This window comes from Rana temporaria, chromosome 2 (genome assembly GCF_905171775.1).
Source record: "Rana temporaria chromosome 2, aRanTem1.1, whole genome shotgun sequence".
Lineage (NCBI taxonomy): Eukaryota > Metazoa > Chordata > Amphibia > Anura > Ranidae > Rana > Rana temporaria.
Genome location: NC_053490.1, coordinates 482,906,374 through 482,924,381, shown reverse-complemented (window position 1 = coordinate 482,924,381; position 18,008 = coordinate 482,906,374). Strand labels below are relative to the sequence as shown.

At 40.5% G+C, this 18,008-nt stretch overlaps 1 protein-coding gene across 8 annotated transcripts in view; it reads right to left on the bottom strand.

The window, feature by feature from the left end:
- ROBO1 (roundabout guidance receptor 1) overlaps nt 1–18,008 on the bottom strand; it is a 1,468,549-nt gene that overhangs the window by 87,667 nt on the left and 1,362,874 nt on the right. For all 8 annotated transcript variants that reach the window (XM_040338766.1, XM_040338761.1, XM_040338765.1 and 5 more), the window contains 4 exons: nt 16,497–16,618; nt 14,304–14,535; nt 11,592–11,713; nt 3,742–3,913 (listed from right to left, as the gene is read on the bottom strand). In XM_040338766.1, the coding sequence (XP_040194700.1) occupies nt 3,742–3,913; nt 11,592–11,713; nt 14,304–14,535; nt 16,497–16,618 (648 nt within the window). The remainder of the gene's footprint in view (nt 1–3,741; nt 3,914–11,591; nt 11,714–14,303; nt 14,536–16,496; nt 16,619–18,008) is intronic.

The following is an 18,008-nucleotide window of genomic DNA, read 5'->3' as shown; positions in this document are numbered from 1 at the left end:
TCGCAGCCGATCTGCACTGTTCGGAAATGCACGGAAAGGCCCGAGGACAGCTCGGCTGACCTCTGCAAACCTCGGAAAGGGAGTCTTTCAGAGGTCAGCTGAACTGTCCTCAGGCCTTTCTGGACGTTTACGAGGCTCTCTGTCGCCCCCGCCTCTGGCCACAATGCTGTATTACATTTATTTATTTATTATGAATTATTTTAGTTTCCATTGACTTCAATGGGGAAACTCGCTTTGATATGCAAGTACTTTGGATTACGAGCATTCTCCTGGAACGGATTATGCTCGTAATCCGAGGTTCCAATGTATATTCAGGCAAGTAATCACAAGGGTCAGAAAAGAAGCATAGTCAAGTGACAAGTCATTAACTGAACTCTGTATAGGATAACTAATGTGGTGAGGGTAACTTTTAGGGTGGCAATCAGGAGTAAGCTAGTGAAACAGGAACTAAAGTTCTGGATTTTTTTTTTGAAGGGATGTATGTGACCATGCACATACCAAAAGATTGCCAGGGACAGACATTCAAGAGCATACAAATGCATTCTCAGGCAGGTGCTCTTACATGGCAGTGCCACATAACTCAAGGACGGCTATGCCTACAACTTTTTTGACACGCAGCCATTAATATCTAAACCGCTGGCTACAAAAGTAAGTACATCCCTAAGTGAAAATGTCCAAATTGTGCCCAATTAGCCATTTCCCTCCCCGTTGTCATGTGACTCGTTTGTTAAAAGTGCTTTGAAAGAGCCGCAAAACGGGAGTTTTTAAACCTTTTTTGAGTTAAAAGCGCCCAACTAGCGCCCAAAAAGCGCAGTATAAAAGAGCGGCGCTTTAGCGCGAATGGATGGATGGCTCAGTGTGAAAGGGGTCTTAATAAAAAAACTATCTGAACCAGCTATTTAGATTTTTTCCGATCAACTGCAAATCCCCATTAAAAGTATATAAAATTAGCTTGTTCAGCAATATAGGCAAATCCTATGATTTAGTGAGTTTTCACACTGAAACATAAGCTAATATATATCCAAGTAAACAGTTACCATACTGTTTTTCCTATACCGCTAAATAAAACATGAAATGTGTCATCTGTTTAGCTCCACTTACCAAATAATCACCTGCTTCAGTCATTTGTCGTATGAAAGCTTTCCTCTGTGATCCTTAGATCACTTTGGAGATTTAAAGTTCATTAAATGGGCCTGTGCTTTGCTGGCTAATACTCCCTTTGTATCCTCTGGGTTTACCAATTTCACAGATATTTGTGCAAGGTTAAGTTAGCTCGGGTCGGGTTTTACGAGGGCGACCAAATAAGGTCCCAATGACGTGCCAGCTGGGTTTAAACGTATAAAATATACCGTGACTAATGAATTTAACCTGCCACTCTATATCTCCATCCCTGACCACGCACAGATGAAACTGCTATAGGATATTAAAAACTGGAACACATTTCTAATTTTAACACAACAGAATTTGTTCCTTAATTCCAGCGGTTTGAAGCAAACTAAGTCAGTGGAATGTCAGTGAAAACAGTGCATGTGTTTAGACTATTCTTATAGTGTGTCTGCGAAGAAACTTGGCTCCTAGGAGAAGAGGTTCTCTAAGTGGCCATATTGGGTAAAAATAAAAATTGAGCATAACTATTCTAGAAACCAAACCAATATTAGCACCATGACACAACTACATTTGGTCATTGACACATCAAGGCCTGGTTTAGTTCCCATTCACACTTGAAGGCTGCTTTCACACTGGGGCGGTTTTCAGGCATATTAGCGCTAGAAATGGCCGCTAACTAATACCTGAAAAAAGCCTCCTGTGACTTTTCACACTGGGGTGGTGCTCTTGTGGGACGTTCTAAAAAGTCTTGCAAGCAGCATATTTGGGGTGGTTTGGGAGCAGTGTGTATGGGCATGAATGAATGGGCAGCGCTGCCAAAGCGCCTGCAAAGTGATTCGGCAGCGCCGCAACACAGGCTCTTTTAACCCTTTTTTCGGCCACTAGTTAAAAGCGCGCAGCTAAAATGATGGTAAAGCGCCACTTTACTGCCGACGCCCGGCGCTTTCAGTGTGGATGTAGCCGAACTGAGCATCTGTGGGCATTTCTTGGGCAGTTGTAGAGGTGTTTATGGATACATTTCAGCATTAAAGTGGAGGTCCGGGAAAAAAAAGGCAACAGCTATACATACTGCAGCTGCTGGCTTTTAATAAATGGACACGTACCTATCCTACTGTCTCTCTGATGTTTCCATCAGCTGTCGGGTGCTGCCGCCGCAATTGCAGGTAAGGGAACACGGCAGTGTAGTCTTTCGGCTTCACGCTGGGAACCCTACTGCGCATGCGTGAGGCACCACTCCTCTCTCCTATTAGCCCGGCATCCAGGGGAGGAGGAGGAGGGAGCCCCGTGGTGACGTCACTGCCACGGCACGGCCGCAGCCGGACTCCCGGACTTGGGAAAGGATACCTGGAAAGGTACCCTGTCCACCCCCCACCCCCCAAAAGGTGCCAATTGTGGCACCGGAGGGGGGGAGGAATCTGATGAGCAGAAGTTCCACTTTAGGGTGGAGCTCCGCTTTAAGCTTTATTTTTTATTTTTAACCAATAGAAAGCTAGTTACTAAGGTGTTTTTAAAAAAAAAAATGTCAGGCCCTCCATTGGGGCCAAAATACACAACTCTTTGAATTGCTACAAAGTTACAATGTTGCAGTCTGATAACTCAGGGAGAGGAGACTAAGGAAATGCTTTCTCCTGCCCGCAGCAGACATCATCTTAGTCTAAGCAAAGTCACAAGTGTGGATTTTTACTGATGAGATGTATCGTTTATGATTAAAGAAATCATTTACAATAAATGTATTTGATTAATGATTATTAATGATCATTTTTTATTACTTGATTAAGTAATAAATAAATAAATAAATAAATGATATACAGTGTAATACATTATTTAGAAAGCTTTAATACATTATACTGTTGTTCTATATTGTGATATGTCAGGAATGTAATTATACAGACATAAAATCACTGAAAGGTTCACTCTAAAGAAAAACATGGAACAATTCATAGAAATTTGGATCTTTGGATCAGACTGCATCAAATGCAAATGTTAGTTAGTGTCCACAGCATACTGAATGATGATAATACTTCTGATTCTTTATATATATGATGACATCAGAAGTAAAGATCTAGGTGTATCCAAGTGATGTGTCTTTGCCACAGTATACAAAACACTTCCTGGCTAGTGCTCACTTACATCACCTAAGTATTCTAATACTATATACAGGCATACAAAATAATAACACAATGTGGCTTTAGGAGGCATTTGCAATCCACTGCTTCTTTTTTCATTTTTCTTTTTTTATTAATTCTTGACACATTATAGCTAGTTTGGTAAAAGGCCATAAATAGTAGATCTTGAATGTACATGCAGACTAATATCTTTTCTAAGGAGATGCTGCCCTCCAGTGGTGGTTTGTAGAGTTGCCTGCATAAGTATAAACCTAATAAACTCCAGAATGACTGTTATAACATACATGCATTTTGTGTAATTTTATAAAAATATTATGAGTGTCGTGAGAGCGCTCATTAATCCAGTAGCACATAATACATAATCTTCATGTGAACTTTGTGAAAGCATATACCTTCTTAGGAGAAAACATTTCTGCCGTACAATCAGTGCTTTCAGTAAAACATGTATGAAGTACGTAGATTATGGGAAAGGAGATTTAATTACACTCAGAATTATTCTATAACTCACCCAGCTGGATGAACTGTGGCTCACTTTTCACCCCTGGCCCCGCTCCTGTGCTGGCTGCAACCTCCAAGCTATACTTGATGCCGGGAACTAAGTACGGGATGACAACAGATAAGGTGGAGCCTTCAACTGTTTTGTTGATATGATATCGACTCTCATTGCCCAGACACCAAACCTAGAAAGAAACCAATATCTGTTATAATATCTCAGTGGATTAAATTACATCATTTATCTAACCCCAGTATAGGAAAAGATCTGCTTGCCATTGAATAATGCCATGTACAGACGTTTAGATAATTCCGACAACAAAACCGTGGATTTTTTCCGATGGATGTTGGCTTAAACTTGCCTTGCATACACACGGTCACACAAATGTTGTCGGAAATTCCGAACGTCAAGAACGCGGTGACGTACAACACGTACGACGGCGCTAGAAAAGGGAAGTTCAAAATTCAGTTGTGTTAGTAGAAGTTGGTGAGAGACGATTCCCGATTTTCAGCCTCATGCATTTCAGTCCGTTACAGCGTGATGAATGTGCTATCTCCATTACGAACGCTAGTTTTACCAGACCAAGCGCTTCTGTCTCGTACTTGATTCAGAGCATGCGTGGAATTTTGTGCAACGGAAATTGTCCACACATGATCGGAATTTACAAGAACGGATTTTGTTGTCGGAAAATTTGAGAACCAGCTCATTCCGACAGGAAATGTCCGATGAGGTCTACACAGGGTCGAAAATTTAGAGCGTGTGTACGCGGCATAAGTGTTATTATTACACTAAAGGATCTACTTATAAAACAGTCAATATGACTTCCACCAAACTGTCATTTAAAACACATCGACCTGGAAGTTTCACCCATCGAGAATGTTTGTTGATTCTCTGCTTCATAAAGAGATCTATACGTTTATGGTCATACTTAAGCACAAAACACTATATACATTCTGATTGTACAATCTACTTTGAATCCAACAACTATATAGTGGAAGGGATTGTCTGGATGAAAACAGATCGATTTTATAGATTAGTTGGGAAATACTGGAAGCAAAACCACATACAAAAGACTTATAAACACATACAAAAAAAACATATTCCTCATTAAAAATATACAAAAACACGAATATATATATATACTAGCTGAATACCCGGCCTTCCTATCTTAACCTTTTGGGGAGGAAAATCATAGTAATATAAATATACCCATCTTTTATATAAGGGTGTAGGTAAGGGTTAATTTAACTGTCATATATTTTTATTTGGCATATAAGTAATATGTGTACCAGGTATTATTGAAATATCTCCAGGCGTACAGAAGTTATGTGGGAACATACATTTCCCATTGATTTGCATGGGACTTTAAACAAAAACCCCGACCCTAACAAATGGGGGTAGTTAAGGGATAAATTAACTATCCTATAGTTTAAGTGGACATATAAGTAACATGTGACCAAGTGTTATCGAAATATCTACAGCCGTTTGAAAATTATGAAGTAACATGTATTTCCCATAGAGTTGAATGGGACTTTAAAGAAAAACCCCGACCATGGCAAATGGGGGTGGGTAAGGGTTAAACCACCTATCCTATGTTTGTTGCTGACATATAAGTAACATGTGTGCCAAGTTTCATGTTAATATCTTTAGCCGTTTGGACGTAATGCTGGAACATACATACATACACACACACACACGTTGAGTTTTATATATATATATATATATATATATATATATATATATATATATATATATATATATATATATACAGCTTGTATAACAGTGTAAATTTGCTGTCCCCTCAAAATAACTCAACACACAACACACAGCCATTAATGTCTAAACCGCTGGCAACAAAAGTGAGTACACCCATAAGTGAAAATATCCAAATTGGGCCCAATTAGCCATTTTCTTTCCCCGGTGATGTGTGAGTGTTACAAGGTCTCAGGTGTGAATGGGGAGCAGGTGCGTTAAATTTGGTGTTATCATTCTCACTTTCTCATACTGGTCACTGGAAGTTCAACATGCCACCTCATGGCAAAGAACTCCCTGAGGCTCTGAAAAAAATAATTTTTGCTCTACATAAACATGGCCCAGGCTATAAGAAGATTGCCAAGACCCTGAAACTGAGCTGCAGTGTGGTGGCCAAGATCATACAAAGATTTTACAGGACAGGTTCCACTCAGAACAGGCCTCGCCATGGTCAACCAAAGAGGTTGAGTGCATGTGCTCAGCCTCATTTCCAGAGGTTGTCTTTGGGAAATAAATGTATTAGTTGCTGCCAACATTGCTGCAGAGGTTGAGAACAAGATAAACGTATTTGGTTCAGATGGTGTCAAGCATATGTGGCGGCAACCAGGTGAGGAGTACAAAGACATGTGTGTCTTGCCTACAGTCAAGCATGGTGGTGGGAGTGTCATGGTCTGGGGCTGCATGAGTGCTGCTGGTACTGGGGAGCTACAGTTCATTGAGGGAACCATGAATGCCAACATGTACTGTGACATACTGAAGCAGTGCATGATCCCCTCCCTTTGGAGACTGGGTCGTCATGGAGGAGTAGAAGAGGACTCCAGTGGCAACCTGTAAAGCTCTGGTGAACTCTGTGCCCAAGAGGGTTAAGGCAGTGCTGGAAAATAATGGTGGCCACACAATATATTGACACTTTGGGCCCAATTTGGACATTTTCACTTAGGGGTGTACTCACTTTTGCTGACAGTGGTTTAGACATTAATGGCTGTGTGTTGTGGGTTGAGTTATTTTGAGGGGACAGCAAAGTTACACTGTTATACAAGCTGTACACTCACTGCTTTACATTGTAGCAAAGTGTCATTTCTTAAGTGTTGTTACATGAAAAGATATAACAAAATATTTACAAAAATGTGAGGGGTGTACTCACTTGTGTGAGATACTGTGTATATATATATATATATATATATATATATATATATATATATATATATATATATATATATATATATATGTATGTATGTATATGAGAATATATAGAAAAATATGCATGTATTATGATTCCAATAAAATTAGAGCACCAATAAATGTAACTTGATATATGTTCACAGCGATAAATGACCCCCAAACAGACTAACATTAAATATAAAAAATATATATCTGTATATATGTGGGGTGCTATGAAAACATGTGGAGTGACACACAGGGATAGTACAAAAAGTTCCATCTCCGGTGTGACTGCACATGAAAAAAACCAAGCACAAAAAATAAACATATCCAATGAAACACCAAAGATATGGAAACGCTCTCACCGCCGCACACTGAAGTGATTTCACTAAACATACAAGATACTTTGCTCCTTGTATCAGAAGAATACACTGATTTTAAATCTCTGAGAATGGTAATTGAAAGATAACTGTTGGGCTATACTGTATCTGGCAGCTCTGATTGGTTGTGCAAATTGACTTCTGTTCAACCACCTTGCCAATACATGGATACATGCAGTACTTTTTCTCAGTGCACAGTGCCTGCACACCACCACAATGCAGTGCTGTGATCTGGAAACATAGTTTTCCTTGTGCAATTATTTTAGGTGGAGGTTGATATGGAGAGCCATTGTGCATTAATCTACCTTCCTTGGCCACCCCAAGTTTAAAATATAGCTCTGAATTTCTCCAGCAACTTTCACTTTTCTCTGCTCACACCCCTGCAGTCTTCCAAGATGGGATAGTCAGAGGATTCACAGAGGAGCTGCACAGCGTTGGACCATCACATTGAAATTGAGCTGGTGGGGTAAGTGGCATTTTACAAAGGCTGCCCACATGACCTACCTCCCAAAATGTATTTAACTGGTTTGAGGGAAAGTTGGCTTTTGAATAATTGTGAATTCAGCTCATTGGGTGAACTATGAGAGTATAGCAAAATATCAGAGCTTTATTAAATATATCTATATGCTAATGACAATTGTGTTTTATTATCTCACCCAAGAGTATTATAGTGTTGGTAATATATATATATATATATATATATATATATATATATATATATATATATATATATATATATATATATATATATATATTATTATACATAGTATTATAGGAGGATTCAATCCTCTTTTATGCATATATTAAAGTGGGGTTTCACCCTAAAAACACATTTTTAACATTAGAGCCAGCATACTAAGGACATTTACTTTCGGCAGGTAATTTTGTTTTCTCCGTACATACCTTGATATTCTGATTTTGTCCAGGGCTTCCGCGTTCTGATGACTCCAGGACTGGGCGTTCCTATCCCTGCCTCAGGGTTCCGATGACTGCGGGACTGGGCGTTCCTATCCTTCGGTTCGATGATTGACGGTTTGTGAAACAGGTCCCCTGTCGCACAACGCGCGTCACCAGATTTCCGTAAATAGCCGAGCTACGAGTCGGCACTATACGGCGCCTGCGCCCGCCATGTAGAGCTGACTGCGCAGGCGCCGTATAGTGCCGACTCGCAGCTCGGCTATTTCCGGAAATCTGGTGACGCGCGTTGTGCGACAGGTCATCTGTTTCACAAGCCGTCAATCATCGAACCGAAGGATAGGAACGCCCAGTCCCGCAGTCATCGGAACCCGGAAGCCCTGCACAAAATCAGAATATAAAGGTATGTACGGAGAAAAAAAAATGACCTGCCGAAAGTAAATGTCCTTAGTATGCTGGCTCTGCTAGATGTAATGTTAAAAAAAAATGTTTTGGGTGAACCCCTGCTTTAAGTAAAATATAGCATAGTAACACATAGCTTTAAATAAAGGGAATATATGGCTTATCTTCAGAGCAGCTAGGGTTCTTCCAACTAGGGTTCTCAACTACGGTACCTCCAATAAGGATTCTCAGGTAAGATTCTTCCAATTAGGGTTCTCAACCAGGGTTCCACCAGCTAGGGTTTCTCCAACTAGGATTCTCAACTAGGCTTCCACCAGCTAGGGTTCGCAACTAGGGTTCCACCAATTAGGATTCTCAACTAAGGTTCTTCCAACTAGGGTTCTCAACTAGGGTTCCTCCAGCTAGGGTTCTCAAGTAGGGTTTCTCCAATTAGGAATCTCAACTAAGATTCCTCCAACTGGTGTTCTCAACCAGGGTTCCACCAGCTAGGGTTCTTCCAACTAGGGCTCCTCCAACTAGGGTTTGGAACTGGGGTTCCTCCAACTATGGTTCCTCCAAGGAATGCTAGGGGTTCCTTGAGCTGTTTCTGATTGACCTTCTATCTATCTGCCCCCTACTGAGAAAATGCAGCCAGGGGGTTGCATTGTACTGCTATTCATTTTAAATGGTACTCCACGCACAGCACAGCACACTGAACCCATGTTACAGTTCACCACACCGCACACGTGTGAACACTCAGTAATCTAGTGTGCAGCACACATAAAATGGTACATGTGTGTATTTACATGCATAGACTGCCTATTTAGAAAGAAAAAGCTGTCTTAAACCCTTCCCGCTGCCACCTACCAGCCCTTCTAAATGTCAGAAGGCAGAGGTGGGCATTTGGGTCATATGACCGTTTGTGATTGTGACTATCGTTTTTTTGGTGGTTTTATAAGATTGGATGTGTTTTTCACAATTATTGATGTTCATTTAGTTACTATATATATTTTTTGGATTGATGCAACATTGTGCAGTACTTAGCACAGCTGTTCACTTATCATTTATTATTATTTACCACTATTATTACCCTTCACATTTTTATTGATGTTGGATGGTAATCCAGGATTTACTCAGAGTGGAACACATTATATTTATATCCATTGGAGGACTCACTACGGAATTCTTTGTTTATTACTATATGGGATTATATATTGATTAAGCATTTTTTTTAGTGTTTTTAGCGCCATTACACCCACCATTATTCATAACCGTTTGTGATTGGCTTTCACAGTGGTCACATCATCAGAAAGCTCCCAATCATAAGTATGCATCAGGAACTAGTCCGTCCCTGCTGGTGACTGTGCTAGCAGCGTGCAGGGCATGCGCTTTTAGCACAGAAGAATGTTTTAAAGTGGAGTTTCACCCAAAACTGGAACTTCCACTTTAAGCACTCCGTGCCCCCTTACATGCCACATTTGGCATATAATTTTTTTTGGGTGGGTACCTTCTTTTTAGTCCCACTTCTTCTTCCTCTTCTCGGCCGCCTAGGCAACTCCTCCTTTCACCCTAGGTGGCCCCTCCCTGCCAGCAATAATCTGGGACACGTCAAAGGTCCCAGATATAGCAGAGAGCAACGCGTCTTGCACACGCACACTGGCCTTGAAGCCGTAACCTGTCACGGCTGGGTGCCCACAGTTGCTATGACAGCTCCGTGGAGAGGAGGGGGAGAGGAGCGAGGCTCCAGGCACTGGACCGCGAGACAGGTAAGTGTCTGTTTATTAAAAGTCAGCAGCTACACTTTTTGTAGCTGCTGACTTTTAATAAACTAAAAAAGGGTGGAACACCACTTTAAATAGGGCTAAAAAAAAAAATACGGCCTTGCGATGTTAAAGCACACCCACGAAAGGCTGCATATATGTACCACGTTGGCGGCAAGAGGTTAAAGCAATGCATATTAATGCCTAAAACAAAGCCCTTTTACCCAATAATACATAGGGGTTGTTTTAGTAAAACTGGAGGGTGCAAAATCTGCTGCAGATCTGCATAGAAACCAATCAGCTTCCAGTTTTTATGTCAAAGCTTAATTGAACAAGCTGAAGTTAGAAGCAGATTGGTTTCCATGCACAGCTGCACCAACCTTACTCCCCAGTAAATTAACCCCACCCTGTAGCTGACCCTCTACTTCAGTATATACCCAGATTTCAATTGTGCTGAAACCAAGCAGGTCTTGTCAAAAACAACATGTACCCAACTGCACCCACCGAGAACAACTACTGCTTATGCATACCTCCCAACTTTCTGAGATGGGAATGAGGGACACCTATCAGCAAAAGTATGCAGGCATAGGACACACCCTTTGCCACGCCCCCTTAAAGGAGAATTGTACAAAAAAATAAGATTGATTAAACCCACAAGTGCTTTTTTTACCACTACTATTTCTTTATATTGGCTTTTGGAATTTACAAATGCAGCAATTTAGAAATCAGATGAAAGTTTAGCACTGGGAAACACTTTTTGATAGATAAAAAGTGGATTTTATATACATCTGTATAGATCAGACCAAAATGAAGGACAAGTGAGGAGAATGAGGGACAGAGGGAAATTGCTCCAAATCAGGGACAGTCCCTCGAAATCAGGGACAGTTGGGAGGTATTCTTATGTCACCATCGGGGGGAATGTACAGCAATAAAAGCACTTTAAAATAGGCTGCTTTTTAACAACCTTAAAAGTTCTAATACTCACTTAGCAATTTACACGATCTGTCTTAAAATTAACTGAATATTAATTTAATAGTTATTATATTCAAAATACCAAACCAATTATGTTCAGATTATTTAATAACAGATGAAGTGTTATCCCTGTAAAATCAGTTCACATAAGAAGTACTGTAATGTTAAGGATTGTATTTTCTATTTTAGCCACTAGATGGAGACAAACATCCATGACCAGCACATATCACATTTCTTTTTACATTGGAAGTTTAAAATTAGCATCTTTTACATTTACACTTCTTGTTTATGTCTTTTTTTTTTTTTATGCTTAACACCAATTGTGTATAAATATGCAGAATGTTGATGTATTTAATGCATCAGTTTAGCTTGCAAGGTCTATACATTGTGTGTTATTTCTGAGCCCAGTAAAATGTCACTAATACCAGTCCTTTATATACTGTATGTATTTAATTGGCTATGACATATGTTAGTATGCCATGTAGCAGCATAATAAACAGCCCGATGAGTAAAACACAGCTTTTATTACATAAAAAAGTCTCACCTTGTATTCTTGGACCAATCCATTCTGGTTATCTTCAGGAGGAGGCGACCAGCTGACTACAATTGATGTTCCGTTCCCTTCACTCTTTTTAATAGTGACACTCTGCGGAGGAGCGCTGGGAGCTGCACAGGAATACATTCAAATAAAATGAAGTTATTGCTTAGAGAAGATTTTCAGCTCCCAATATGATAAGAAGGCTAATATGGCAGCTCAGAGCTTTAGTTCCATCGCCTTAAAGTCCAAAAAAGAAAATCATACGGGATGTATATCTGATAGGACTGTATGGGCCGGACCATGTTTTCATGTTTTAAAGTGCATGTATGTTATGATTTATTGATTGATTACAGATATTTATATAGCACCGACAATTTACATACTGTATATATAGTTCATTTTCACAGTAATCAATGCATTTTTATAGCACCTTTCACTGTAAAAATGACAATGGCCCCAAAATAGTTTCAAAAGTGTCCGATGTGTCCGATCTCGCAGTCATGATAAAAATCGCTGATTGCCGCCATAACTAGTAAAATAAAAAAAATATTAATAAAAATGCCATAAATCTATCCCCTATTTTGTAGACGCTATAACTTTTGCGCAAACCAATCAATAAACGCTTATTGCGAAAAACGCAAAAAATATGTAGAACAATACGTATCGGCCTAAACTGAGGTAAACATTTTTTTATATTTATTTTATATATATTTTTGGGGGATATTTATTATAACAAAAAGTAGAAAATATTGATTTGCGGCTTCACTTTCTGGTTCCCTACTGAGCATGTGCAAAGCACTATCCCACTGGTCCCTGCTGTCTGGGACCTGTGTGTCTCCCAGAAGACAGCGGGGGGGGGGGGGGGGGAGAAGGCGTAGGAATTGGTGTAGATACCCATGGGTGGCTCGGATATCTATGCCCGGAAGTGGGAGCAAAATACCTGTATTACACAGATATCTGCTCCCCCCTGAAAGGTGCCAAATGTTACACTGGAGGGGGGGGGGGGGGTTCCAAAAAGAGGAAGTTCAATTTTTGGGTGAAACTCCCACAAATAGAGCTTTCTTTTGGTGGTATTTGATCACCTCTGCGTTTTTTTGTTTTTTTGAGCTATAAAAAAAAAAAAGACTGACAATTTAAAAAAAAAAATCTTACTTTTTGCTATAATAAATATACCAAAATAAAATGTAAAAAAAAAAAAAATGTCTTCGTCAGTTTAGGCCAATATATATTCTTCTACATATTTTTGATAAAAAAAATCGCAATAAGCGTATACTGATTGGTTTGCGCAAAAGCTATAGTGTCTACAAGATAGGGGATAGATTTATGGCCTTTTTATTTTATATAAACAGTGAAACCTCGGATTGCGAGTAACGCGGTTATCAAGCTTTTCGCAATACGAGCATTTTTTTAAATCCTGACTTGGTTTGCGAGTGTTTTCTCGTAAAACAAGCAGAATTCAAGCCACAGCGGTAGGCAGTACCGCATTTGGCCAGAGGTGTGAGAGCGGAGTTGAGCAGATCTGAGCCATTTGGAAATACTCAGAAATACTTGGAAATATCCTGTTTCCAAGCCTTTGCGAGGGTTTCTGAGTTCAGCCGAGCTGTCCCAGAGTATTTCCGAGGCTTATCGGTGCCCCCACCTCTGGCCACATGTGGTATTGCATGCCATAGAAGTCAATGTGTAAAAAAATTATTTTTAGTTTCCATTGACTTCTATGGGGAAACTCGCTTTGATATGCGAGTGCTTTGGATTATGAGCATTCTACTGGAGCGGATTATGCTCATAATCCATGGTTCCACTGTATATATATATATATATATATATATATATATATATATATATATATATATATATATATATATATATAGAGATCTATACATATCTATATATATATATATATATATATATATATATATATATATATATATAGATCTACATATTGTTTTACTAGTAATGGCGGTGATCATCGTTTTTTTTGCGGGGCTGCAACATTGCGGCGGACAGATTGGACACTTTTGACACTTTTTTGGGACCACTGACATTTATACAGCGATCAGTGCTATAAAAATACAATAATAAGAGTATAAATGACACTGGGGGGCGATCAAGGGGTAAAATGTGCTCCCTAGAGAGGTGTTTCTAACTGTTGGGGGATGGGACTGACTGGGAGAAGATAGAGATCGCTGTTCCTGATTACTAGGAATGATGATCACTCTGAACTCCCCTGTCAGAACAGGGATCTGTTTGTTTACATTGACAGATCCCCATTCTGGCTCTCTGTGAAGAGATTGCGGGTGGCTGGCGGAAATGCAGCTGGAAATGCACCAGGACTGTAGTACACAAGGACATTCATGCTGTTTGTTCTAAGAATTGTTATAGTAATTTGTGTGCATAAACATACATTATAGAGACCATTTATTATAAAAGTGGAATGTAAAAGCACATGATTGCTGAAAAAGCAAGTAAAAAAAAAACGGTCTCAGCAAGTTGGCTGCTTAAAAGTGTTTAAGTATATGTTCTAGCTAATCAAGCTAATCTTTCTGTTTAAGTTAAATATTGTACAGCGTACCTGTAAACAAATCACAGCTAAAATACCTGATCATGAATCCCTATAAAATCTGTTATCTCCAATCAGCAAAATAACTGCCTAGAAAAATCTGCTTTTCATTACCAACACAACATTACGGCAGCAATCAGCATTGCTCAGAGGAGAGCTACCTTCTTCCAGGGTTTTGGCAAATCGCACTTCGCTGTCAGCTCCTTGAAACTCGTTAAAGAACGGCCTGGCTTTAATCTCGTAGTTCACGCCTTTCCTAAGTTCGGGAATGACCGCGCTATTTTTTCCCGGGGTGCGAACTTCAAATATTGACCAGGCTGATTCCCCGCGGTTCTCTGGACTCGGCCTGTAGAGGATCTTGTAACCTTGAATGTACTGTGATTGCTGGTCCACCTAAGGAGAGATGAAAAAATACATTCTATATTAACACAGAGTTATGTTGGTACACAGAGAAATATAAAGAGGTTGTAAAGGTTTGTTTTTTATTTTCAAAATAGGTTCCTTTAAGCTAGTGCATTGTTGGTTCACTTACCTTTTCCTTCCATTTCCCTTCTAAATGTTTTTTCTCTTTGTCTGAATTTCTCACTTCCTGTGGCTATGCTCACTTCTTCACTGTATCTATGGAGGGATCCACGGTTGCCACCCAGATTGGACTACAAACATGTCTGCTTTTATTCATCTCCATCTTATAGGAGTAGTGGTTTACAGAAATAGGATACCGTATATACTCGAGTATAAGCCGAGTTTTTCAGCACATATTTTGGTGCTGAAAATGCCCCCCTCGGCTTATACTCAAGTCACCTTTTTGTGCCTGATCTCCTGGACTTTGGGGACCCGGCACTGGCCCAACCTTGCCACACATGCAGCGCCACTCTTCCTCTACAAGTGTGCAAAGTTTGTTGTCCAGGGGACCTACGGCCGGGGAGCACCGATTTGTTTAAAGCCGGCACCCCTTCCATAGACTCTTATGTTAAACGTTCATTTCTCTGGTGACTTTGGGGACCCGGTACCGGACGGTCGTAGGTCCCCTGGACCCGGAACTTGGCACACATGTAGTTCCATTTCTCCTCTACAAGTGTGCAACATATGTTGTCGGGGGGACCTACAGCTGGGGAGCACCGTTTTTTAAAACCCAGGCACCCCTTCCATAGACTTCCATGTTTAACGTCAGTCTAGTCATGGACACAGTGAGGCATGAACACAGTGAGGCATGGACACAGTGAGGCATGGACACAGTGAGGCATGGACACAGTGAGGCATGCACATGGACAAAGTGAGGCATGGACACAGTGAGGCATGGGCACATGGACACAGTGAGGCATGGACACAGTGAGGCATGGGCACATGGACACAGTGAGGCAAAGTGAGGCATGCAGATGGACACCCTAGGCTTATACTCGAGTCAATACGCTTTCCCAGTTTTTTCTTGTAAAATTAGGTGCCTCGGCTTATATTCGGGTCTGCTTATACTCGAGTTTATACAGTAATATTGTGTTATGGTTTCAGGTCAGCTCAAAGGGAGTGGCAATGACATGGCATCTTTTAAAAAGACCAACAGGTATTTTCTGTACTTGCTGATCTTGTTCTTAGTCTAAAGCCGGCCATAAATAGAGCAAATTTATTTTCTGCAACAGAGACATTGTTGATGGGGGAATCTCTTCCACCAAACTTTAGTATTCTCTCAGTTGGGGGGGGGGGCATCCATGCCAGTATAACACTGTGTTTATTGCTGGCAGCTATACCAGCCGCAATCGATAGTCACATGCAAAATCCAGCAGGCCGGTTGTACTCAAGTTAATCAATCTACTCGATACATTTAACCTGCCCATACATGGTTTGAATCTGGGCTGATTCCTGCTGAACCGGGCAGAGATTTGAACCGTCTATGGCCAGTCTTAGCGCCCACATCTAAGGACTTAAGATGCAATATAATGGGGTTGATTTACCAAAGGCAAATAGCCTATGTACTTTGTAAATACAGTTGCACTCATTTTCCCCAGAACGTGATGGTAAAGCTGTTGATTGCCATCATCTAATTATGTCCAAGCAAAACTACTATTTTTTAAAAAAAAATTCCTTGCACCATATTGGGAATTCTTTTCAAACTAAAGTTTCACCACATTCACAAAGCTGTGGGGAACATGAGTGCAGCAGCACTTGGAAAGTGCACAGTCTATTTTCCTTTAGTAAATCAGCCCCCATATGTTTTTGTTATTGGCTTTAGATTTACATTAAGCCATTTTAGGACCCATCTACTGCCTACCCAAACCCCAACCATTTCTTATTGAATTGAATTTGAATGGAGTCTGAAGAAGCCAAGTTAGATGGGATGGTGATTCTTCATATCCACTTACTGTCCAATGTACTTCAATGGAAGAAGAAGAGAGGATGGTGGGATTGTGCAGGTGTAACACCACATCTCCTAGTTCTCGCTGTACTTGTTTATGATCCACACCCTGAGCTGTAGGAGGGACATCTGGAATAATAAGAAGAAAATGTATTAAGGCTCAGATCATGTATTTATATAGGAAACTGATATCTAAGACCTCCTACGATGCTTTTACGTATGAATTAAGACAATTATGTATAACACTTGATACATAAAATGAAGGAAGATAAAATAAAACTGTGAAGCCTCGTACACACGGAACAGAATCTCGTCAGGAGAAAAACTTTGTTTTTCCTGACGAGATTCTTGGCAAGAATATCTTGCCGGCCGAGTGTACAGACACTCCATTCAAAAGAACCACCGTTCTTTTGAATGGAGCGAACGCAGTGACTTCATGCTCTCGTCACATTCGATGCGGTCGCCGCCATCTTGCTGCACCCTACTTATGCCTAGGAAGCTACCGCGCATGCGTCAAAGTCATTTCGAGCATGCACGGGTTTCCACGGCGACAGGTAAGTATACACATTCTCGGGATTCTCAACAGGAAAACATTCCCGAGAATCCCGACGATAAAAATACAGAGCAGGTTCTCTATTTTTCTCGTCGAGATTTTAGGCAGTTTTCTTGATGAGAAACATGAAAGCCTCGTACACACGCTCGGTATACTCGGGATGTTAGCGCTTGGGATGTAGGCAATTATATATGTATCTAAATAATAATGATAATAAAGGTGAAATTAGAGGGAATAACACTTCAATGCAGAAAGTCCACAAATAAAAATGATAGTAATAAAAGTATATGAGTATATAACAGATGATGATAATTCTTGAGGGAAGACAATGGTAATGGCTGGGTGTTGAATAACAGGGCACTAAGGGCCAGCTCTTCTCAAGGGTGAAGAAAAACTCAAACCATTAACACAGAAAAAAGATATAGAAAAGCGTCTCTTAGTGCACTTACATTTAAGTAAGGATCGATGTGCTCATGGAAGATATAACTAATCACATAGGGAATAGTCCTGCGTCAAAACTGTCTCCAGGGCGGTCACAAATCCAGACTACAAGAGCCGCAAGGAGCCAGGGAGAAGCCAGCTAAAGTTCCTTCAGAGGAGATGAACCTGCTCGTGGAGCAGCGTGTGACGCAACAGGATCGGGGAGACCACAACGCGTTTCAGAGCATGCTCTTTAGCGGCTTTGCGCATGCCCTGAAATGCTTGTGGTCTCCTGGTCCTGTGACGTCACACGCTACTCCACAGGTTCAAACCCCCCTAAGGAACTTTATCTGGCTTCTCCCCGATTCCTTGTGGCTCTTGTAGCCTAATTTCACCTTTATTATCATTATTATTTAGATATCTATATATATAAAACTCAACATGTGTGTGTATGTATGTATGTTCCAGCATCACGTCCAAACGGCTAAAGATATTAACATGAAACTTGGCACACATGTTACTTATATGTCAGCAACAAACATAGGA